A 24,687-nucleotide genomic window follows, 5' to 3' on the forward strand; every position below is an offset into this window, starting at 1 on the left:
AAATGGATAAAATAAGGAATGTGGATATCTGATAACAGCTTGGATAGGAAAGAAGTTTGCTGGAGAGCCTCGAAGTGAAGAGATTGCAATGGTATGGTCATATGAAAAGTATGGGTCCCCATAGGACTCCTCGAGCATACTTTGACTGCAGTGTTCCCAGAAAGAGACCAAGACGAAGACTTTGTGATGTTTGGGAGAAGCAGATTTTCAAGGACCTTGAAATAAGAGATGTAACCTGGCGTTGCATATACAAACATCATCTGTGGATGAACAGGGCAAACTGGAGGAGGCTCGTACACAACCGCACCCAGCATGATGGAGCGAAGAAATGATGATGATGATGATGATGATGATAAAGTTGGTATTGATATCTTGATTATTAGTCAGTCCATGGGAAAACATATCACAGGTTTTTGCGAGTCCCTTACTGCCATTTATAAATATGAAAACATCATATGAATACCTTCAATGGATTAGAAGTTATTTGGCTGTAAGAACTTAGGTGACTAACCCTGTATGCCTTTCTTAGTCTTCTCTCCCCTCGACTGAATTCCATGATTTCTCCTAATTTTCCATGTTCTCCGAATTAGGTACTTCTAAACATAAATCTTAATTGCTTGCAAAACTACAGATTACTGAGGCAAAAAGCAGGCTGCAGAAATATAACAAATGATGAATGAAACTACAAGGCGAAAGGAGAAGGAAATAAAATGCATACAAAAACTGTAAATCCAACTCACTTGTCATACTACTTGAGGCTCCAGTGCACAGCTGATAAAATATATGGAAATTTCTCTCTCCTGCATTCTGCCTGGTCACTCGAGACTTCTCCAAGAGGAAGTTTGATATTCGACCACCTTCTGGCTGACCACCACTTCCAAAGAGGATTTCTACGTATTTGCCCTTAAAACAAAATTTTTCAATTTTTGAGTCGCAAATAAAACTTTCAGTCAGGAATTACAGGAAGGAAAATATAAATAAAATAGAAAGTTATATATTTTATAAATCAACTAGGTCTTTAAGTCTTACAAATACAACGAAAAAAGGAGAGAGGTAAGGAATTGCATACAGGAATCATTAGATCAGGATGTTCATTTTTCTTATCACCATGACAGGCATACAAAAATAGGTACCAAATACTGCATTATTTGCAGTGCCCTTTTTCTAAAAAAAAAGTTTAGCAGCACTCTCATCTGAGATTTCATTTACTCAGTAACTACAAAACTGAGGTTTCATTCCAAAGGGGAGGGCAGTGGTGGTAGGCCTAAACAGTAGAAATTACCTAATATCAAAGCAACTTCCAAGTTGGCATTAGTTTGTCAGTGCCATCTCTTCTTACTCTTTGCGGTGTTTGCAAGATGCTTTACTTTTAAAAAACCAGGAATTGTTTCTTTGCTAGTGGTTTAACGTCGCACCAATACATCAAAGTTTTTGGTGGTACGAGAATGAGAAAAGGCTAGAATTAGAAAGGTAGTGACCATGGCCTTAATTAAGGTATAGCCCCAGCATTTGCCTGGTATGAAAAATGGGAAACTATGGAAGACCATCTTCAGGGGTCCTGACGAGGGATTCGAACCCACCATCTCCCAAATGCAAGCTCACAGCTACGCGACCCTAACCACAAGGCCAACTTGCTCGGTAAACCACGAGTTTATATAAACCATACGATTGAATGGATACAGATGAGGACCAACCAACTTGATTAACAGGAGACTGATGACCTCAAGCTCTTGTAAGTGCGATGACCAGATTAATTTGAGAAATTCCAAGGTCACTTTCACTAGTAGATCTGGGGACTCTCTTCATCTCTTCACTGTGTTCCCAAGAGGAAGAAGGGTCGTTACAATTTTTCTGTCCTTAAGATAATCCCAAAAAACTTGAATGATCTGTCTGTCAAGAAGCCCAAATCAACTACATAACAATTTCCTTAATTCAAGATCTATCTGGCCGAGCAGAACAGTCCAACATTTTAAAATATTATGGAACATAAATTCCCTCCGTTTCATCAGTTCTTTCAGGTAACAGTAACATATAGTAATATACTGAACACTAGTAACCAGAAGCAACTACTAGTGTTCGCTATCGTTCATGAAGCTTATAAATCTCATATTTATTCCGTATTGGCTCAGCACAACTAAGGTTAAGTTATGAGTAGGTTCCCACCTTCCAATACTTATCAATTTCTATATAATAGGCTTATTAATTACATAATATAAACCATATAATCTCTAGTACATGTTTCGTTCCGATTATGGAACATCTTCAGCTAAAATTTGATAAAATGGCAAGACAATTAAAATACATTGATGTTATGATGATACAAAAGCTAAAAGATATGATAAAATGGCTCGAAGATTAAAACATATGATAATGATGATAAGATAAAGTTCATTCATGTTGGTTAAAAATTCAACAAGTCATTTGAACACTGACTTGTTGAATTTTTAACCAACATGAATGAACTTTATCTTATCATCATTATCATATGTTTTAATCTTCGAGCCATTTTATCATATCTTTTAGCTTTTGTATCATCATAACATCAATGTATTTTAATTGTCTTGCCATTTTATCAAATTTTAGCTGAAGATGTTCCATAATCGGAACGAAACATGTACTAGAGATTATATGGTGTATATTATGTAATTAATAAGCCTATTATATAGAAATTGATAAGTATTGGAAGGTGGGAACCTACTCATAACTTAACCTTAATCGTTCATGAAGACGGCTAAAGAGGTACGACAACATATAAAAATAAAATATGAATGTTCAGAATAATTATTCTGTTTTCCTTATTTGGGGCCATAAAAGTGTATGAGTACACATCCCATAATGTTCTACTAGAAAAAGAGCCCCAATTATTTGGCATCTCCAGAAACCATAAATGTAGTCAGTAGGATGTAAAACCTATTGCATAACCGAAGTTGCACAGTATAGCAGAAGAAAATATCACATCGGCAACATCCAAACAAAAAGTAATGTCAAATTATCACAGTACAAGGATAGATATTCATCAATGAATGATATTATTCCAACCTTAACTAGCTTCATGAGAACTGAAACTCAACCCCTACCACCTGAATATCTCCTTGAAACAGTATCTAATTTTTTCCTACACAGTCTATCCAACCCCAAATTCCTAGTCCTGAAAATGGTTTTCCATGGTTTCCCATTTTCACACCAGGCAAATGCTGGGGCTGTACCTTAATTAAGGCCACGGGCGCTTCCTTCCCACTCCTAGCCCTTTCCCGTCCCATTGTCACCATAAGACCTATCTGTGTCGGTGCGACGTAAAGCAACTAGCAAAAACGAAAAAAAAAAAAAATCCTAGCCCCTCTTCCTACTCAACACAATAAGGCCAAATACTAATTCCATGCTCGTAGAGGACTACAACCCGGACATTGTCATCTTTCCTGCTAAAAAAGGATCCACTACAGTAAACATGACTGTGAGGCCCAACAGTTAACTTTCTGACACAACTAAGTATGTCTCCCCCAACCAGAATCCCATACATGATGATTACATAGTTTCAACATGACAGTCTATCAGAAACCCATATCAGTCTCCTCATCCCAAATCGTCTCCATACTCCCAAGTTTGACATATTTTCCGAGTTCCATAAGGCCACCAATCCAGAATGTCCCATTGTTTCAAGCGAAGGTTCTTTCACAGAATCCATCTCAGCACTGACAAACATCTTCAATCCTTTGTACATTCCCTTGCCTTGACTTGAACTGGTCATTTTCTAGAACATCTTGCCAAACTTCTCAAACCCCCAGGCAACTAAATGTCTACACTATCTTCAGCCCATTGCCATACAACAAACCTACAACAATTCTAAGTGGAGTGCACTCCAAAATTAACACTGTTGTGAATATGAGAACTGGTGGTATCAAAGATTCAAGTGTCAAGTATGTTTTAACCAGTTGACGTACTTTGACGGATCTCTCCGCCCTGGCTCTCGACTGCATTCCGGTACAAAAACGGATCTCTCCGTCCGCGCTTAGTGTTTATTTCCGGACCCACTCCAAGTCGGTTTCCTTTGTGAAAGGATTTGATATTAGTACGGTAACCTCTTGACAAATGAAATCACTGTTTTATTCCATTGATGTATTCGATAAACATGTCTGTGCAGCTATTTCGCGGAGAGAATAACCAGTATCTTAGCAACCTCATCGTAAGCGAAATCATGGCTGCCTACATGTTGAGTGATGAAGCAATTATATGGGAATTTTTAGAAGAGAATGACATTGATATAGAAATAAGCGACGAAAAATTTAGTGGATATGGAAAGTAGTGAAAATAGTTCGTGTGATAGAAACTTGATCGCTGGTAGTGGTGAACAAAGTGCTGTTTTGCAGTCAAATATGTCACTGAATTTTAGGCCTACAACTGATGCCGCACCAGCGGCTTCTAATCATGTTTTACACGGTAGGGAATGGAACTGGGAGCACGTAAGTAATACTCCAGAGTATCATTCATGCATCGCAAGTGGTGAAGTAGTGTTTTCCAAAGGCACCTAGGACAATGCCCGAACGAACTACAAGTTGTGAACGAATTTCTAACAGCAGACTTTTCAGGAACATCTAACCAATGAGGTAAATGCTTATGCAAGTAAATGTCTTGTATCGGCTGCCGAGGATATAAATAGGGTAATGTCATTTGGAAAGGAACACTGGTTTCCTGTATCTGTGGATGAAATGAAGGCCAGATTACCTTGAAGTGGTGATGTACGATGGAAAAAGGACATTCAGACCCAATCTTGTTGTTGACTACAACTGTGGAAAGGGTGGTGTTGATTCCGATGACCAGAGACTCGCATCATTCCCCTTGATGAGGAAGTATGTAAAAGGATACAAAAAATATACTTCTACATGCTAGATATGACACTTCTGAATTCCAGCATCATTCATCCCCTCCTCAACCCTGAAAAGAAGCAAGTAGGCTATACCACCTTCCGGATCAATTTGGCTGAACAGCTGTTGGCAAGTGTGACCTTGCCTGACTATCCAAAATAAGGCACCCAAGCCCTGGGGATACAGCACTGAGACTTCAAGAGAGGCACTGGAGACACTTTCCGACCAAAATACCCCCAACAACGAAGAAGGTTATCCCATCACGGAGATACAAAGTCTGTAAGAACCGGGGTCTGAAGAAGGAATCTTCATTTGAATGCCACCGGTGCAAGGTGGCGATGCACGAATATGACTGTTTTATGACCTACCATATTCATAAAGACTTCACAAAGTATATCTGACAGTAGTTTGGATATTTCCTCTCATTACATTGCTGTAAAGCATGCTTTCTCAGTGTCGGTGATTATATCATGTAAAGTAATGAAAAATAAATGGTACACCAAGGCATAAATAAGTTCAATTAAATGGTATGTGAATGGGTTAATCTATTTTTTGTGACTTTGGAATGGAAACATAAATCTATATAGTCCAATCTACTGTTATTATATTTACAGTATTTTATATAAGGTGCAGGGAGTACCAAGATGATTTTAAATTGGACTTAGGCAGGAAGTTTTACTGTCACCTTAACCGTTCTTAACTGTAATGGATGATAATGTTCTAAAGTTATAGATCCAGATATAAAATTCACCCTTGAGTCGGAATTCAACAAACAAATTAACTTTCTAGACCTTACAATAAACAGGCTCCCATTTTCTCTAACATACAGTATTTATAGAAAACCCACACAAACTGCAATAACCATAAGACAGGACTCCACACATCCACACACACACAAACGCGCTACTTATAACAGCATGGTCAACCGCACATTTAAAACACCAATGTCAAAAGCAAACCTAAAGAAAGAACTAAACACCATCCGTTCCATTGCCAAATTAATGGATATAATGACTATTTCATAGACAGAATAATAAATAAATTCAAGCACCGACCTAACACTATGCTAGAAAAAGAAAAACACAATCCTACCACATATTCCACTTTCACCTTCAATGAAAATGTTTACAGTGTCACCAACATCTTTAAGAAGCATAATATCAAGATATCCTTTCGTACCAACAATAGAAATATTGAAATAATTCACAACTCTAACACAATAAACAAAAATAACACCATTTTGAGGTCAGGGGTATACAGGTTTAGTTGCAATAATTGCAATTCCACATACATAGGACAGACTGGACGAAACTTCAAAATTAGATACATGGAGCACGTCAATGCTATTAGACATAATAGGTTTTCGACAGTGGGCCAACATATGCATGATGCAAAACATACTTTTACTACAATAGACCAAGACTTGGAGATCCTTAGAACATTAGGAAAAGGCCATCTCCTGGACGTCACCGAAAATTGCTTTATACACCTTGATCAGTTTTTAACCCTAATTTAAACTTAAATGAAATTTCTGAGAAATCCAATATTCTTCACGACTTCCTTATTACGGTTCTTAAACATGTTAAGTTTACGGAAAAGCGTTCGATCTTCCACGTATTACATAACACCCTAACTTGCCACACGTTCCCACCACATAGTCCTCCAGACCCACCCCCAACACCTCCCCCGTAGGCGTTTCCTCTCCAAGCCCCTCCCTTCCTGTTCTCCCCTCCCTTAACCACCTTCATTCGCTAACCTGCTTCAGTCGCCAACTCCTCTCCACAGTATAAGCTTCCCGGCACGCTGCAGCAAGGTGAGTCTCCATTCTTTGATTCTCTATATCCATGCTTCATTTGACTTACCCTCTACAGAACTCCACACTCAAATCAGCTGTTTTCTTTAGGTTTTACGTTCCGATTGAACCGAGAAACCTCGGTCCTACACAATACAATAGGACCTACATATACATTCTAATACCCACAGCACAACTTCAAATTAAGAAGACCATGCCACCAGCAGTGACCGGACTATTTCTCAGTACCGTATTATGAACAAGATTTTAACGTGTTCACAATTTTTTATCATATCAAACATAAATTCACATAAACTGCTCCAGCTCATGTACAAGACTAATACGCCGCTAACGCGTAGCTATCTGTAGATATTTTGCATGAACTATTTTAAATGTAACAATTTACGAATTTTATCTAGTCTGTGTGTCCTGTTGCTATATGCAAATCTATCTATTTGTTTGGTTTTATCTATGGCTGATGATAACATGTTATACGTGTTGAAACCAGTACCATTATAATTAAAATGTTGTAACATAACCTATGTGCAACAGTTGTGTATTGAAAAGGTTGATCCTATTATATTAAATTACTTTCGGGATGATAATACTGTACAATCATGATAATCTGACATATATGGGACTGGGCAACTGCCAGATTACCAAAAAATTCTGGATTATTGGGAGTAAGAAAAACAATTTTACAGATAAGTACAGTACATTTCTATTTCTGGAAAAAATATTACTTCAAAGGTTTTGGCTATGAAAAATAATCACTGATTGTTTTTTGTTTCTTTGATTCATACATTTTATCAAAAATGCACTCTTGTAACCATTTAAGCACCAGGACATCATCACTTGCGATGCCATTTTCTTCTGCCCATTGAGTGCAGACATTGAGAGCATTCAATGCGTCACTGTTGGTCACAGTTCGCCGAGTCGAAACCTCCAAGTCATCATTAGATTCATCATCCATGGATCGAATTTAGCTGAGGATTTCTTTGTCAGACAGGGACTGAAAATTTTCCTCGCTTGTCCCTTGAAGCCAATCGGTAATATCCTTGTTTGTCAGGGTAACATTGACTTCAGATTTGTTAGAAAACTCTTGCAAAAACTAGGAAGTCAATTGTAAAGAAGAGTTATCATCTTCAGAATGGTCAACCACGTTTTCAGAATTGAAAGCAGGGTGCATTGGCCAAACCTTTTTCCATGAACACTGGATATTGTCACTTTTAACTTTGTTCAAATGTGAGCTAGATTAAAAATGAAGTGTCTAATGTTTGTTTTTGTTTTTTCAAAAAATGTACAAAATGAGTAGATAGTGAAGGGAGGAGGGAGGGAAGACAATATGATACGTGTTTCTCGAGAGCGCCGGATTACCAAACGTGCCGGACTAACCAACCGCCGGATTATTGAGATTGTACTGTACATGCTTTAACACATAAAAGCTCAATTTTCTGGATAACCATTACAGTTACGAAGTAAATTCATATGAACTTTTCTGTCGAAAATTAATCTCTAATAAATAAGGTGGGCTTCATTTTATGATAAGATTAACCGCTGACCCATTATTTTGGTTTTTAGCAGATAAAATATGCACAAGTTCAGTACAGACCTACATATAAAATGGGTACCATCCTGAAACAAGCCTAGATATTTCAACAAAAATCTACTCAATGAAAGTAACAAAATTGTTCTAGCCCATACCAGAAAATGTAGTGCACTGTAAACACTAGGTCTCAAGTAGATTTTACATGAAGGAAAGACAAACAGACCAACATTCAGATTTATATATTAATAAGGATGATCATATGCCTTTGCTGACGAGAGCTAGTGTTTACAGTGCACTACGTCTTTTGGAATGGGCTAGAACAATTTTGTTACTTTCATCAATCTGTCACGGTCATATTCTTGTCTTTGACATTATGAAAGTGACTGAGGTATGAGCAATTCTAATAATGCCATTCCTTATGCAGCCAGTCCCTGTTATGAATGGTGTGAAAATGTTGCTCAAAGGGTCAGTTGCTGCATGCATTTCAGTGGGCTTGGCAGACTGATATATAATAGCAACAACTTCTAGCTCAGCGAGGAAAACAATGGGAAACTACTTCACTTCTCATTTCCCTAGTACGCCTCTTCAGTGATGCCTAGGCCGTCTACGACAGTTAATGTGGAGCTGTTGAGGATCCAACCAGCCTCCGGGCTGATCACTGAACATACAAGAATGATCATGACACACTTCACGACTATAAGTTTTCTAATCCCCCTCCGGTGGCCATGGTTGTTAAGGCAATAAGTCTACATGATCTGACATTGTGGTTGGTCGGTTCAAGTTCCGGTGATCGAGAAAAAATTCACCCTCGGTATGTTGGCTGTCAGGGTAGGAGTTTTTTTTTTACAAGTTGGTTTTTGTCACTCCGACACAGATAGGTCTTACGGCGATGATAGGATAGGAAAGGGCTAGGAGTGGGAAGGAAGCAGCCATGGTCTTATTTAAGGTACACTGATGTACTTAACAGCTACTGTTTTGCCCGCGCCTGACTCCACGAGAACAAAAGAAGACAAGAGGATACAAAAATTAAAAGAGTCACATATCATTTCCACTCAACTACACAATCCTAAATGTGCCTGGTGTGAAAATGGGAAACCATGGAAAACCATCTTCACGGCTGCCGACAGTGGGGTTTGAACCCACTATCTCCCGAATACTGAATACTGGCCACACATAAGCGACTGCAGCTATAGAGCTCGGCAGGGTAGGAGAGTGGTGGTATATAATTTCTAATTACTAGATTGTATGCGAAAAGCCTGGATTCAATTCCAAACCTCTCTGCATTGTTCATATGGAATGAGGCCATATGATGCTGTTGATGGTGATTTGTACATCAGATGGGGACATAAAGCCTAAGCAAACTCTCTGATTCTATTCGGCTATGTGCCAGCACCAGGTTTCACCCTCTCCCATCCTACTGTGTGTGTCTGTTAGGTCATCAGCTTAGAGGCTGGGTCATCAGCTTAGAGGCTGGTTGGATCCTCAAACAGCACCACCAAAGGCTATGCAGTTATAGGAAAACCACAAAAACCAATGGCAGCACCAAAATGAGGCGTACTAGGCAAGACGAGGAGTGAGGTAGTCTGCCATTGCTTTCCTCACTGGGCCCGACAGTGCTACTGTAGCACAACTGACCCTATGAGCAACACCTTTCATGACACTCAGACGTACTGGTTATGCTCTGAATGCTATTGCTCAGCACCACCCATACCCCAGCAGCTTCCATATGGTCACAACCATGGATGAGACTGGGACGTCAGTGGAAGCTACACTTTGCTCTGGATGCAAAAGTACTGTATCCGTCAAGAAATGACAGCAGGCAGACCCATCCTATTATCATATATTATGTCATTCATTTCATCCCGTTAACTCATCTGATGAGGCTGGAGTCAGGAAGAGCATCCGTTCGTAAAATCTTGCTACAAAGATTCATGTCTCCTCATACCTGACCTCATAGAGAAAAGGGGCAAGGGTTGGACACACTTTATAAGTATCAGTTTTGTAAACTTGAGGAGGAATCAGACGAGACCAATACATTCAAATAGCACATTGTAACTCAATACAATACAAGATGACAATACAGAAGCATTACAGACAGAAAAATACAGGAACAAAAAAAAAAGCTTGGGAAGCGTTCCCTAAAGAATGAGAATACAAATCTCTTGCAAAAATGTGCCAAGTAATAATAGAGAAGAACATCTGTGATGACAGAACAGAAAGCTTGTATGCAAAAGCATAGGTCACTGAACTGAACAAGCAAAAAACAAGTTCACTCTGCCATGACATAGTAAATACTCACAAATCTGCTGGAGTTGTTATTGCGAACTGTCTTAGCATTACCAAATGCTTCCAAGAGAGGATTTGATTCCAGTATCACATCCTTGATGTGCTGTACCCTACCTCCACCACCTGAGACTCGGGCTATGTAGGCCATGATGTACTTAGCAGCCACTGTTTTGCCCGCCCCTGACTCTCCACTAGAACAAAAAAGACAAGAGGATACAAAACAGAGTCACATTTCATTTCCACTCAACTACACAATTCTAAAGGCAGGTCATCAACCAGTAAGAAGATACTTCATCATTCATGATAAAAATTAAACAGGAAGCAACAGCAGCAAAAAGTTGTAGATAAAATGCAGAAGCCAGCAAAAAGTCACAGGATGTCATCTGTTACTCTGCAATATGTGTACTGTCTTGTATTAACCAGCAAAATAACAAACAATCAAGCTGGGCCGAGCACTTCAGATGATAAAGCGCTAGCCTTCTGATTTCAAGTTGGTGGGTTCAATCCTGGCTCAGTCTGGTGGTATTTTAAGGTGCTGAAATACGTCAGCCTCGTGTCGGTAGATTTACAGGCACATAAATAAATTCCAGCACTTGAGTGTCGCTGAAAACCGTAGTGGAACATAAAAACCAATAATGTTATTATTACTCTACTAATACAAAGCGAGGTGTAACTGTTGATTCCACAGTAAGATATGAGTTGGAAAACGAGCAGGATACAAGAAAAGAAGAGTATTTTTGAACCCACAGTAAATTTCTTCAAAGATAAATATCACCTGTAGTCAATAGAGGTTTATGATCTTTTAGTGGGAGCTCAAGGTGCCATACCAAAGTTGTCTGAAGATTTTAGGAAGAGATTCAGCCTACCATCCTGTCATAGAGATGAGATTACAATGGCAATGCTGAAGAAATCCTGCCAAATCAAAATTGCCATCTGAATCCAAATATTTGAGCACGATTTGCTATAACTGTTATATAAAATTTCTGTTAGTCCTGTGGACCTTCCTTTGTTGGAAGGCAGTTTTGTCAAATAAAAATGTTAACAGTCAAGACAGGCACTGGTTTGATCTATCAATTAAAAAAAATAAACGGCACTAACGACACACATATATCCTACTGACACCTTTATATGCTTTTTTTAAAAATCTATGAATGAGATAAAGAGCTGTTTATTTCTGCATTTGTAATATTCCATTTTTAGTTTCAGGCTAAGAAATGATGATGATGATGATAATAATAATAATAATAATAATAATAATAATAATAATAATAATAATAATAATAATAATAAAATGAAATGAAAATCCATAGCCTGTTTCCAGTCATTTAACTGGGTCAGGAATGAAATGAATGAAGCCCCACCTGCGACAAGGATAGGAATTGTGCCAGCTGCCGAAGTCTGTCGCACTCCTCTGGAGAAATGATTAATGAATGACAGATGAAATGACATTGGAGAGTGTTGCTGGAATGAAAGTTGACAGGGAAAACAAGAATACCCAGAGAAAAACCTGTTACACCTCCGCTATGTCCAGCACAAATCTCGCATGGAGTGAGCACGGGATTTGAACCAAGGAACCCAGTGGTGAGAGGCCGGCACACTGATGATGATGACGATGATGATGATGATAATGATAATAATAATAATAATAATAATAATAATAATAATAATAATAATAATAATAATAATAATAATAATTGTATAATATCCCTTCAATTGCTAAAAATTGTCAGAATTTTATTCTGTAGAAGTTATTTGATGTGTTGGAAGCTAACAACAAGGAGTTATAGCATTCAAATACCCTCAGAAGTTATGTATCTCAGCCAGCAACAATCCTCCTATTTTGGGAACAGTAGGATAACAAATAAATGACAGCATCACTGAAGTAAAGATATGATGCTCATCTTTGGGTGTATACATTTGTCTTTATCCTTTCTATTGTTCCCTCCAGACACAATGACCTGTCAATGGGTTTATTTTGCATGTATTTTTTATTTCCTACCTTTTACCTAGCACACTAATCTTTACATGCACATTAAACCTTACACATTTAGACATAATTTCAGCTTCACAAATGTAAAATATTCAGTTTAATCTTACCTAATGATGACACACTGGCTTTCATTGTCGATAAGCATGTTCCTGTACATTTCATCAGCCAAGGCATAGACGTGAGGTGGATTCTCATAGGGAGCCTAAAAAATTAAACACAACAAAAATAATAGCCACCTTTGTTACCATGGTTAAAAAATTGGAAAATTAAAAAAAACTGAGATCCACCCTTAAGGCTTAAGATGGTTAATATTGTTCAATGACAACTTTTAATGAGATTTTTTTTTCCAAGGTAAACTGCTCTGTAATCAAACAATTAAGGAGCTGGATTTCTGCATTTCAATAGCAATATATGACAGTTTAAAGAGGGACAAAGTGAAAGGGAATATAAAATTGATCTAAAAATAATACTTACAGCTCCTTGATAGAGTTCAATCTCTTTTTCTCCAAAATAAGGCATTTGTTTAAAAGGATTAATTGATACCAGTACAGGGCCAATACATGTCTGAATAAACATTAAGGAAGAACAAGTACATTAGAACTTACAGACGCTCCCAAGATATGGCCACTCCTCAAATACAAACATATTTTTATGTTCCAACTGATGTTTTCTTTTTAACATAGTTTAGATCACTTTAATCAGTCATATACAAGTCTAATAGTATTAAATAGAGTCAGCTTTTCAGTTTCTTCTTCCACTCCCAAAACTTCATCCTGTCGGACCTGGCTGCCCTTTGGTTGTCCGTAATGGTGTACTTCCTTCGTATTATGAGTCTGAATTGTAAGTGTTTATTCCTTAGAATCCTCTTCTCTTCTCTGCCTACAATTTGGAGCATTGATAATTTTAATTCCTCTAAATTTCATGATCTCTGTGAGCCAAGTGTTCTTTGTTTTATTTTTCCAGAAGTAACTAAATAATTGCTTCACTAGTTGGGTTTCTGGCAGTCTGAACACATGACAAACAATGCAATTCTCCTTTTCCGCATTATATCTATTATTGATTCGCTTTCGCGATATACCACTTCATTAGGTAATAATCTCCATTGGCCATCAACTTGGAGTTTCTTAATGATGATTGTCCTGATGATTCTTCTATCTACTTTCTGCAATTTATTGGTTGTTGATTTAGTGTTCAACTTGAAGAGTGTTTCACTAGCATAATTTGCTTTGTGTTTTACAACTGTATTGTAATGTTGAAATTTAGCATTTATGGAGAGAGATTTTTTTTAATAAGTTGGCCAGATGATTCGCTGTGCTCTTTTCAGTTTAGATGTTCTGCTGCCGAACTATGTTTTCTCTTTTGTGTTCCAGTTTATAATTTCCCCAAGATATTTGAACTTACTCACAATCTTAATTTCTTTGCCACTGTCGAGGTGAATGGCTGGTGTTTCAATTCTGAAGGTCGGCATCATTTCAGTCTTTTCAAATGAGATTTGCAGCAATTTTCTTCAATTTGAAATTTAGCTTCTTCCACACTACTTGCTGGTAATGCAAGATTGTCTGCAAATGCTAGGCAATTAAGTTTAATATTTCTGCTTATCTTGATGCCTGAATGACATATTCTTTACCCACCGTGGCACGAGTTTCTCCAGGGCAAAGTTAAACAATAATGTCGAGACTCCATCTATCTCCCTGTCGAAGTCCAGTGCGGATTTCAAATGGCTCAGACAATTCACCTCTGAAGATGACTTTCGACTTAGTATTTTAAGAGTGATTCCAATAAGATATATGAGTTTTTGGTGTAAACCAAATTCTGTAAGGACTGAAATAGGCTAATATAAAATAACATAAAACCAACTCTCATTTACAAATACTCTCAGATATGGACTAGGGCAGCTGTTTGAGAATCCTAAAGCTTCTTTTATCTCTTGACTATTGTTTGAACTGGTATATCACACTGTGTAAAAACATGGAAAAAATTAGTTTTGAGGACTGCACAGAAATACTGTATACTCTAATAAAAGAAGACTATATTGGTTCCGTAGTAGTACTGAACCTGCTTGTCCACCAGTACTGTTAGCTGGAAGTGGGTGAATAAAGTAAGTCATAAAATGTTAGCTGACTGATGGGTATGAAGCCATTGTGATCGATTTGACACTTAATGTAACTTTATATTTTCTCTTCAATCACTTGTCATTTTTTTGTCTCGAACGCCAAAGCTATCAAATGTAAAAATTTGACACTTCACAAAAAATGCTGGAGTTATTCAGTGTGCATTCAAAAATAACTACATGCAGTGTTTGTATGCTTGTAGATAAACTCTATGTAGGAAGACACACAGTATTTTCCTTTCTTTTGACCCTTTCTAATTTGAAGTTTTAAACATTTATTCTGTATTCAGAAGACTGGATTACCTTGCTCCCAATAAAGTACACCTCTCAGATTCGGACAAACTGTTACATTCCCTTGATGTCCATAAATGAAATGTTTCACTGTACATAAATTTATAGATGCCATAAAGTATGTCAGAAAAATACTGAAACAACACGTGAAAGTCATCTAAATCAAACAACAACCAAGAACGCTGATTGACCAGCGTGATAAAGTAAATCTTTTCTGTAATACTTAGGGCTTCAATCAACTAGAAGTTAGCATACAACAGAAAGATGTCATGGTGACATAAATAATATTAACAACCAACTAGTGGCACAGATCAAAGAGGACATAGTAGACACAGACTCAATATGCTTCATGATCCAACACAAGAATATACCACATTCTACCCCACTAAAATATTCTTAACCACGTTACAATTATTATAAAATAAAAATATAGACAACTTTAAAGAGTATTCCATCCAATAGCGTACATGTATGCTAATCATTAAGTTGCTGTATATTCCCTCCCTCCGCCAACTTTCATGTTTGGAGATAATCTCGGAGATATCGAGGCGGACGCCGTACTCTCAAAGATCTACAAATTGGGACAACATTATAATCTATAGGTTTCTCCAGCGTTAGAAGTGGCCTAGAGTCCTGTTCTTGAGAGCATTCTGTAGTAAGTGGGTAAATGCTAAGGTGTACATCATTTTGTGTTTCTTGGTCTCTGGTTACTCTGTCCAATGAATCGTTGTCAGAAGTGTTTGTAGAACTCTGTGACAGAAGAGTGCACTTGACATCTCCATGAAGAGTTAGATGCTTCATTGACATAGTAGACTCAGTAATCACTAATGACACGCGCACAACTTTCAGTACATTCAGTTTTCCATAAATGGTTTTAAGCCCAGACGATCTACCATAATGAATTTAATGGAAATCAAATTCCATCATAGAATATCAACTGCTACGTTCGATGGAACTCAAGTGGATGTGATTTATACTGATCATACACAGCCAGGAAAAAAAAAAAAAAAAAAAAAAAAAAAAACCACGCAACATCCTCAAGGACTGTGTTCCATGGCACCAGGGTATAATATAGATGTATACTGAGGGGGGGTGTCTGTGTTAGTGATTCATTTGGCACGGACATCGGTGATCAGATGGTGCTCAGGAGGCCTGTCCGTGCGCAGTCTGGTTTGACTCTGCAGGCAGTAACTGTGCTGAGGTTAAAGGTAAACAGTGTTTGCAACATTCATTCTAGGGTACAACCATGCCCTGCCGACGAGTACATGCTCCTGTTGAACAACTGCAACCATTTCAACGGGGTCAAATTATGAGCCTGCAGGAAGCTGGATGGACGTATCAATGGATTGCTGCATATGTTGGGCACAATGTATTGGGGGGCATGTTACTGCTGAAAGCAGTGGCCTGTGGAACATTCCCACACCCATAGACCAGGCTCCGGATGTCCGCATAGTACAGACGCACATCAGGATCGACGCATTGTGCGAGCAGCGGTGGCTGATCAAACATCATCCAGGAATGAAATCCGGTCACATGTTCCACCTGCTGTGTCACCTAGGACCATTGGGAACCGTCTGCTTGCAGCAGGATTATAATCACATGTGCCTCTGGCTAGGCTACCACTAGCACCACACCGTCAATCATGGTTATTCTGGTGTCGTTAAAGAGTCTACTGGAGAGTGGAATGGCACTCTGTTGTTTTCAGTGACGAGAGTAGGTTCTGTCTGTATGCAACTGATGAACGTACACGTGTGTGGCGTAGAGCTGGTGAGCGGCCTATTCCAGAGTGCATCGCCACAACACCCAGGTCCCACCCCAGGCTTCATGGTGTGAGGGAGGGCATCAGTTACAACTTGCGGTCACAGTTGGTGTTTCTGCAGGGTAACGTAACCAGTGCCCACTACACTGCACAGGTTGTTGTCCTCGTGCTACTGGCATTTCTTCGACAGGAAGGTGATGTGCTTTTTCAGCAGGACAATGCACGTCCACATACATCTGCTATGACTCAACGTGCTCTACATGGTGTACAACAACTGTCCTAGCCAGCAAGATCACCGGATCTCTCGCCAATTGAACACGTACGGGACATGATGAGGCAGGAACTTGCATGTTCTCCAGAGCCTGAAACAACCATTGCCGAATTGCATCAAAAGATGCAAGAGATGCTTGGGACACATAGAATGTCAATCGGCACCTTTATGATAGTTTGCATGCGTGAATACACACCTACATTGCTGCCAGAGGGGGTACACTGAGTACTGATACGACTGTTTGGGCACCCTTTATTGTGACTTGTGTTTCATTTGGTCTGAATTTGTAATCATACAAGCCTACTCCTGCAGTGATGAACTACCCACCACATCGCTTGTGAATAAAATGACACTGTCCTTGTGGATGTTGCAGTTTTTTTCTGGCAGTGTAGTAAGGCGACCAATGGAGTGGATCATGGCATACTTTTACAGAAATTAGCCTATTGTGAATTTCGTAAAAGCGTGTTGAAATTGTCCATATCATACTTTCATAATTGCCAGCAATGTGTTTCCTCATGGGGTATGTCCACCCACTATAGTCGATCTGGTATTCCCCAAGGTTCATACCTTGGCCCATTGTTATTTTTGTTGCTGATCAATTCATTCTAATATTCTACTTTTTGCCAATGATGCAAAGATTTTTAAAATAATTCAATCAGTACAGGATTGTAGAAAGTTACAGGAAGACCTTGCTAAGGTTTTAAATTGGAGTAGAGTACATCATCTGCGCTTCAACATTAATAAATGCTCTATTACTACATTTTCTAGAAAGTAGGCTTAAGTTAGCTTTGATTATCAGATTTCAAACTCATGTTTCTGTGTAGTGAATTCTGTCAGGGACTTGGGTGGAACTTTTGATTCACAATTAACTTTATGTTCTCGCATAAATAAAATGTTTAGTTTTATCAGAAGACGTTCCCAGGACTTCAATAACCCAAAAAGAATTATGGTACTGCTCAACTCATTTGTAAGAAGCAGGCTGGAATATGCTACCATCATTTGGAATCCTTGGTATTCAAAATACAATGTAGCTATTGAAATAGTGCAGAGTAAGTTTCTGAGATTTCTTCAGTATAAAATCTCAGGAATTTACCCAAAGTATGGCTACTATCTCAATATGCTGGCATATTTGATTGTAAGACTCTAGCCAGTAGATGAAATGTAACAGCTCTTTTGATTATCTATAAATTGTTTAATAGCCTTTCTGATAGTCCATATTTAATTTCAGAATGTAACATTGTAAGTTTCTTTCTCTTCTCTGCATCCTAGTCCCATAAGTTCACTTACCATGATGTTTGACTGAACATCATAAACATTCACCATTGCTAAACTGCTTACAAACATATGACTGCTGTGTTGCATATGACACTGGAATATATTCCTGTACATTATTTTTTTTTTAATTGTCTTGCAAGCTTGTAAATTAAATTATAGTTAAATGAGACTGTCTTATATATGTTTTCTATTGTATGTTTTTGTGAGCTTTGTCTTCCCCATATTCACCTGCAGCAGTGACATGCACAGATTATCATTATGTTTAAGCAAGACTTAGTACTGTAAATTAAACTTATTTAACATCACTACCGGTATCAATAATGTAAATTATTCATATACTATAGTGGATGTAATCATGAAGTTAAGTATCATTAATATTATAATTAACATGTGTACATCACATGTATGCATTTCTAATAATTGGATTTGTATTTGTCAGAAATAGAATAAATTAATTAATGACTAAATACAGCAGCACTGTCAGTCTATCTTAACAAATCTCCTAATCAATATCTGTGGATGAGGGTTAAAATTTCTAATGAAAATTCACGTTCTTAGGATAAAAGAGTTTGTGATATATCCAACCTTACCAAGCTCGATAGCTGCAGTCGCTTAAGTGCGGCCAGTATCCAGTATTCGGGAGATAGTAGGTTTGAACCCCACTGTCGGCAGCCCTGAAAATGGTTTTCCGTGGTTTCCAATTTTTCACACCAGGCAAATGCTGGGGCTGTACCTTAATTAAGGCCACGGCCGCTTTCTTCACACTCCTTGCCCTTCCCTGTCCCATCGTCGCCATAAGACCTATCTGTGTCGATGCGACATAAAGCAACTAGCAAAAAACATCCAACATTTCAAACAAGTACAGTATTAAAGGATACAAAAATATAATCATCCATGTATCTTTTCTTGAGATTCTCCACAATTGCATCCTCCGTGATCTTAGGGAGGAGGACCATATCGTCCACACCTGACAATTTAACATTGTGAGACTGCCAGTGGTATACCTGTAAACAAACAAAATAATTTTATTTCTCAGTCAAATGAACTCTCATAAACACACAGTAAAATTTTTCATTCCTTACTTCTAAACAGCTTCTTCTTCCTGGCCAACCAATTACCTGAGGTGTCCGGCTCGATGGCTAAATGGTTAGCCTGCTGGCGTTTGGTCCAATGGGTCCCAGTTCGATTCCTGGTCGGGTCAGGGATTTTAACTTTCATTAGTTAATGCCTATGGTTCGAGGGCTGGGTGTCTGTGACGTCTTCAGCATTAATTTCATCTTAGAAAGGGCCCCATCCTCAACGACGCGCAGTTCGCCTATATGCTGTTGATTTAAAATACCAGCCCTCTCCAGATGTCACCCGCCATTATTATTATTATTATTATTATTATTATTATTATTACCCGAGGTTGGCACTTTGTATGGATCTAGCCCACTTTTACGGTCAGATGCCTTTCCTGACACAAACCCTATGAAAAGGCACGTACAGTACACTCCCAGTTCTTCTGGCTAATAAAGCGAAAAACATGCATTAAAACTTGAAAAATACAGATAATCCAATTCAATGAAAATTCGTGGCATAACTTGACTTTCTCTGTACATATTGTACCAGTGACGAAAACTACTTCTGCCCATTTTGCTTTTTTGTTTTTTTGTTGGACCACAGTTGTAGAAGTACATCATCTAATTCTTCATGAGCAGGCTATTTTTCTTTTAACTTTTACATTTTGAACGTCCGTCACTACCGCTGTTCTGCACAAAATCCTCCAACTTTACTTTTCTTAAAATTGTGGGTAGTTCGTATAGTACTCCTATTCCATAATCCGCTGCCAACTTGGCAGTTTTCTCTCCCTTCTCAATTTTTTCTTTTTGCTCTATAATACAAGGGCAAATAAAAAAGTAAGTTACACGAGCTCGCCGTGAGAACACGCTGTGTCTCGTGACCATGGCTAATGAGGAGCAAGCTAAAGTAACTGCTGATACGTCCGATAGGAAAGTTGGTGTGGTATTCCATCGCATTGTATGTGCAGAGCGGGCTAGGCTCAATGGATGTTCACTCCAAATTGGAGGTGGGTGCAACAATCAGATTTCTATGGGATAAATGGCTTAAGTGCATGGACATTCATCATGAAATCACTGCTGTATATGGTGAGCATGCAATTTCAAACCCAGGTATTGTAAAGTGGTGTAAGCAATTTGACGCCAGACGCACGTATCTCACAGACGAATATTGCAAAGCCAGGCCCGCAACGTCCAGTACCGTTGCAAATGTCGACAGTGTGGATGGGATCATTAGAGAGAATCAGCGCATAACACTGCAGAAAATTGTCAGCATGCTGAACATTTCATATGGCAATTTGTTCTCCACTGTTTACCACCACCTTGGATTTTGTAAACTGTGTCAAAGATGCGTCCCACATCTGCTCACCGATGTTCACAAGGGACAACGCTTCCAATCATCACCGGCATTTTTGCAATGGTATTCTGTGGAGGGCAATGTGTTTCTGCAGCAAATTATCACAGGGGATGAAACATGGGTCCACCACTTCACTCCCAAAACAAGGAGAACATAGATGGAATGGGTGCATATCACATCACCACCACGAAAGAAGGTCAAGGTCCAACCTTCAGCAGAAAAGATAATGTCAATAGTGTTCTTTGATATGAAGGGTATGGTGCATGTGGAATTTATGCCGAAAAGCACGACAATCAACTCGGGTTCGCATTGTCAAACGCTGAACAGGTTGCGTAAGGCTATTAAAGAAATTAAAGAAAAGCAGCAGGGAAAATTGAGCGCCGGTGTGATTTTGTTGCATGATAATGCAACACCTCAGATCGCCCACCAAACGTTCAAACTGCTGCAGCGATTCAAGTGGGAAGTACGGCAACATCCTCCATACAGTCCAAACTTAGCGCCATGCGATTATCTTATGTTTGGTAAGCTCAAAAAGGATCTCGGTGAATGACGATTGCGAAACGATGAGAAGGTGAAAGCAGCTGTCTCCAGGTGGTTACATAGCGCTGGAGGTGATTTCTACGCACCCAGAATCGAAAAGTTGGTTCACTGTTCTGAGAAATGTTTACAGTCTCTTGGGGACTATGTGGAAAAGTGAACTTACATTGTATGTTGTCATAGCCGCGTTGCCTATGTGTAGGTGGTTTCATAAATGACCATAACTTGGAAGTGTAAATTATTTTTTGATTTGCCCTCGTAATATTTGCTTTATTGTTAAAATGGTATTTAACATTCCTCTGCCATGACGAGATAAAACTTAAGACCATACAGACTGATGAACAAGAAAATTTTCAATTTTCACAGAGACGCTAGTCCAATAGCAATGGATATGGTACTCTGTTGTCACCTGGCATAGAATTTATTGCTGTCATAGAAGCTACATTTCTTAACAACTCAACTTAGAGAAAGTCTAGATCAAAAGCAGAAAAAATAATGTACACAACAGTATATTCGAAATGAAAATCCACAGCCTTTCTCCAGTCATTCGCCCTGATCAGGGATGGAATGAATGAAGCCCCCATCTAGCGGCAAGGATAGGAATTGTGCTGGCTGCCAAAGCCTCTCGCACTCGTCTGGGGCAATGATTCATAACTGACAGATGAAATGAAATTATATTAGAAAGTGTTGCTGGAATGAATGATGGGAAAACTGGAGTACCCGGAGAAAAACCTGTCCCGCCTCTGCTTTGTCCAGCACAAATCTCGCATGGAGTGATTGTCTGAACTTCACGGAACAGTGCTCGATGTGCTACCAAATAGCACACATCAAGTGTCAATATCTACAATACAAAAATACGTTCTACAACACAAAGTGAAGAAAGAAGCTTTCACGCTAACCAAGAAACACAAGATATGTTGAAATCAAGTAACACATATTGACATTTGACAAATCAAATAACAAAGACTAAGGGAAGCACGTCGCTAAAGCAACAACTTATCTACATTTATATACTGTATTCTATCAAATTTTATGGTCAACCAGTCTTAACATAAACTATAAGCTTTGTGTATATATCGACAAAGTCCCGCACTAAACACCGGACAACTACCTGATTTCAACATAAGTGTTCATTTTACTTCAAGAAACTCATACTATTATACCACCAGTAGGCGAACACGGCTGATCATATATCATAACATAGTCGCATACACAACACGCCGCAAAAACTAATCTGTACTTCAAAAATGTTTTATTTATCTAGTCATAAGTTTTAATGCAGAACAGTGCACACTCCATAATTTAAGAATAATGTACATTCAACATATATCATCTTGTGCACATAAAAGTATTGCAAAGTTTTAACTCTCATACCGATTAACGTAGACGAAGATAAGACGAAAAACATTTGCAATTTGAAGTTTTTACCCATACTATGTGAAACCTTTATAAATTGAAGAAAAATGTATTTTAACGTAGCCTACATCATTCATGTACATAGTAATGTTAAGTTTTAATTACTGTATCAGTTAATGTAGACGATTATTTAAACTAGAACATTTGTAATGACAATGTTTTTACCCATATCATGTGACATTCTTATTGTGATGTTTCAATTGTATGTTATGATTGTCAGATGAAGATGACCTTCACAAGGTCGAAACCGGTACTGTAGAACAATAATATATAAATATATGTATTGATTAGGTGGAAGCTTCAAAACTTCATATTTTTGAAAAGAGTAGTGCTACAAAAAACCTTGTAAACATTGGGCTGGGAAGACTTGGGAGTAAGGAGATTAGCTTCTCGACTAAGCATATGTTCTGAACTGTGAGTGAAGATGGTAATAATAATAATAATAATAATAATAATAATAATAATAATAATAATAATAATAATAATAGCTTTACGTCCCACAACTTTTACGGTTTTTGGAGGCGTCTGAATTTAGTCCTGCAGGAGTTCTTTTACGTGCCAATAAATCTGCTGACACGGGGTGACATATCTGAGCACCTTCAAATACCACCGAACTGAGCCAGGATCGCACCTGCCAAGTTGGATTCAGAGGGCCAGCGCCTCAACCGTCTGAGCCACTCAGCCTGGCTCAGTGAAGAGATAGCATGGAATGACATTTATATGAATAAGCTTGAGTGGAGCTTTTACAGGTAGGAAAGATATGGAGATAAAGTTAGAATTCCAAGAAAACAAACAGGCAAATATTCCTTTATATAAAGAGGAATTAGGGACTGGAATAACTTATCAGGGAAATATTTGATAAATTTCCAAGTTATACGAAATCATTTAAGAAAAGACCAAGTAAACAACTGAAAGGGATTCTGTCAACTGGGCGACAGCCCTAAATGCAGATCGATGATTAATGATACGCTGCACACAAGTATGAAGGATGAGTTCTCCACTGCAAGTAGACTACTTAGGTATTTATTTAAGAAAGATCTTCACTGAGGTGAGAGAACTCATCCTTCATACTTGTGTGCTTGAACTATCAATACAGATATGAAGCTAATGGATTATAGTAATGGTACGCTATGTTTATTATTACAGTTTCTTCATGATCCCTTTATGAGAATCTATTTAAATGTGAACATAATATAGTGTTTTTAATGTCACATATGATATGAATTGAACTCTCATTTGAGGGCGATAGAAGCAAAGGGGTACAAGTGCCAAAATTTTAAAAATGGAGTTAGTATGCAGGAAGTGTAATGGAAGAACCAATCTAATTGGTGGCAGAACAGTGCAAGTGCTATCACTGACAGATGCTGCAATCCAGCATATTCTTTCAGAACCACTTCACCAAACTGTTATTTTGTCTGGCGGTAGAGGAAGGCAAGTTGCTTATACCTATTTGCTTCCAAATCTCTAACAATAAGCCAGCACGAGTAAACCTGAGGATTAGGTGTATGAAGTTGCAAAGGCACATCGCAAGTTTGAAGTTGTCAGATTTCCATTCAACATAAATGAGTTCCTCAAACATAAGTGTTGTGGAGATCAGCAAATTTTGATGGATCCATTTAAGGAAGGATCACCCATTCACACTTTACTACTAGTGCTCACTCAATGAAGATCTAGAGTTCGAAACTTATGACAAGAAAGAACATAAGGTTGGGGGCACAACAACCAGTGCATTAACTTTTTAACTCCTTCGTAGAAAGTGCATCCAGAAATCACCACTATAATGTTCTATGAATTACAGTCTCTTCTACAATATTTGCCACAAATTCACCATGAATTTTACAAAACACTCAAGCATGGCCAACAGAAGAAAAATAATGTCTCTGCTGCAGTGGTGTCTTCTTCAACAACAACGGAGGACAATGATGATGACATCATGTAATACTTTTGGGATTCAGACGAATAATCATTCATACCTAACATTTAAAGTACCATACTTATCACTGATACTTAACATTTCTGGTACTCATTTCTAATACAATAAATGTTATAATTCTGTGACAATAAAGATATTGTATATGGGTATGGGAGGTAGTGATTCATGACATTCGGAGCATGACTAGTGTGTCTGCGAGTTATG

The 24,687-nt window shown here is 38.3% G+C and overlaps 1 protein-coding gene across 1 annotated transcript in view; it reads right to left on the reverse strand.

The window, feature by feature from the left end:
* Positions 1-24,687, reverse strand: part of LOC136874177 (unconventional myosin-Ie) — a 458,144-nt gene that overhangs the window by 427,980 nt on the left and 5,477 nt on the right. The window contains exons 2-6 of the mRNA XM_068227689.1: positions 19,061-19,186; positions 12,951-13,040; positions 12,584-12,678; positions 10,500-10,677; positions 741-903 (exon numbers count right to left, since the gene is read on the reverse strand). Of these exons, the coding sequence (XP_068083790.1) occupies positions 741-903; positions 10,500-10,677; positions 12,584-12,678; positions 12,951-13,040; positions 19,061-19,186 (652 nt within the window). The remainder of the gene's footprint in view (positions 1-740; positions 904-10,499; positions 10,678-12,583; positions 12,679-12,950; positions 13,041-19,060; positions 19,187-24,687) is intronic.

This window comes from Anabrus simplex, chromosome 5 (assembly GCF_040414725.1).
Source record: "Anabrus simplex isolate iqAnaSimp1 chromosome 5, ASM4041472v1, whole genome shotgun sequence".
NCBI classification, from domain to species: domain Eukaryota; kingdom Metazoa; phylum Arthropoda; class Insecta; order Orthoptera; family Tettigoniidae; genus Anabrus; species Anabrus simplex.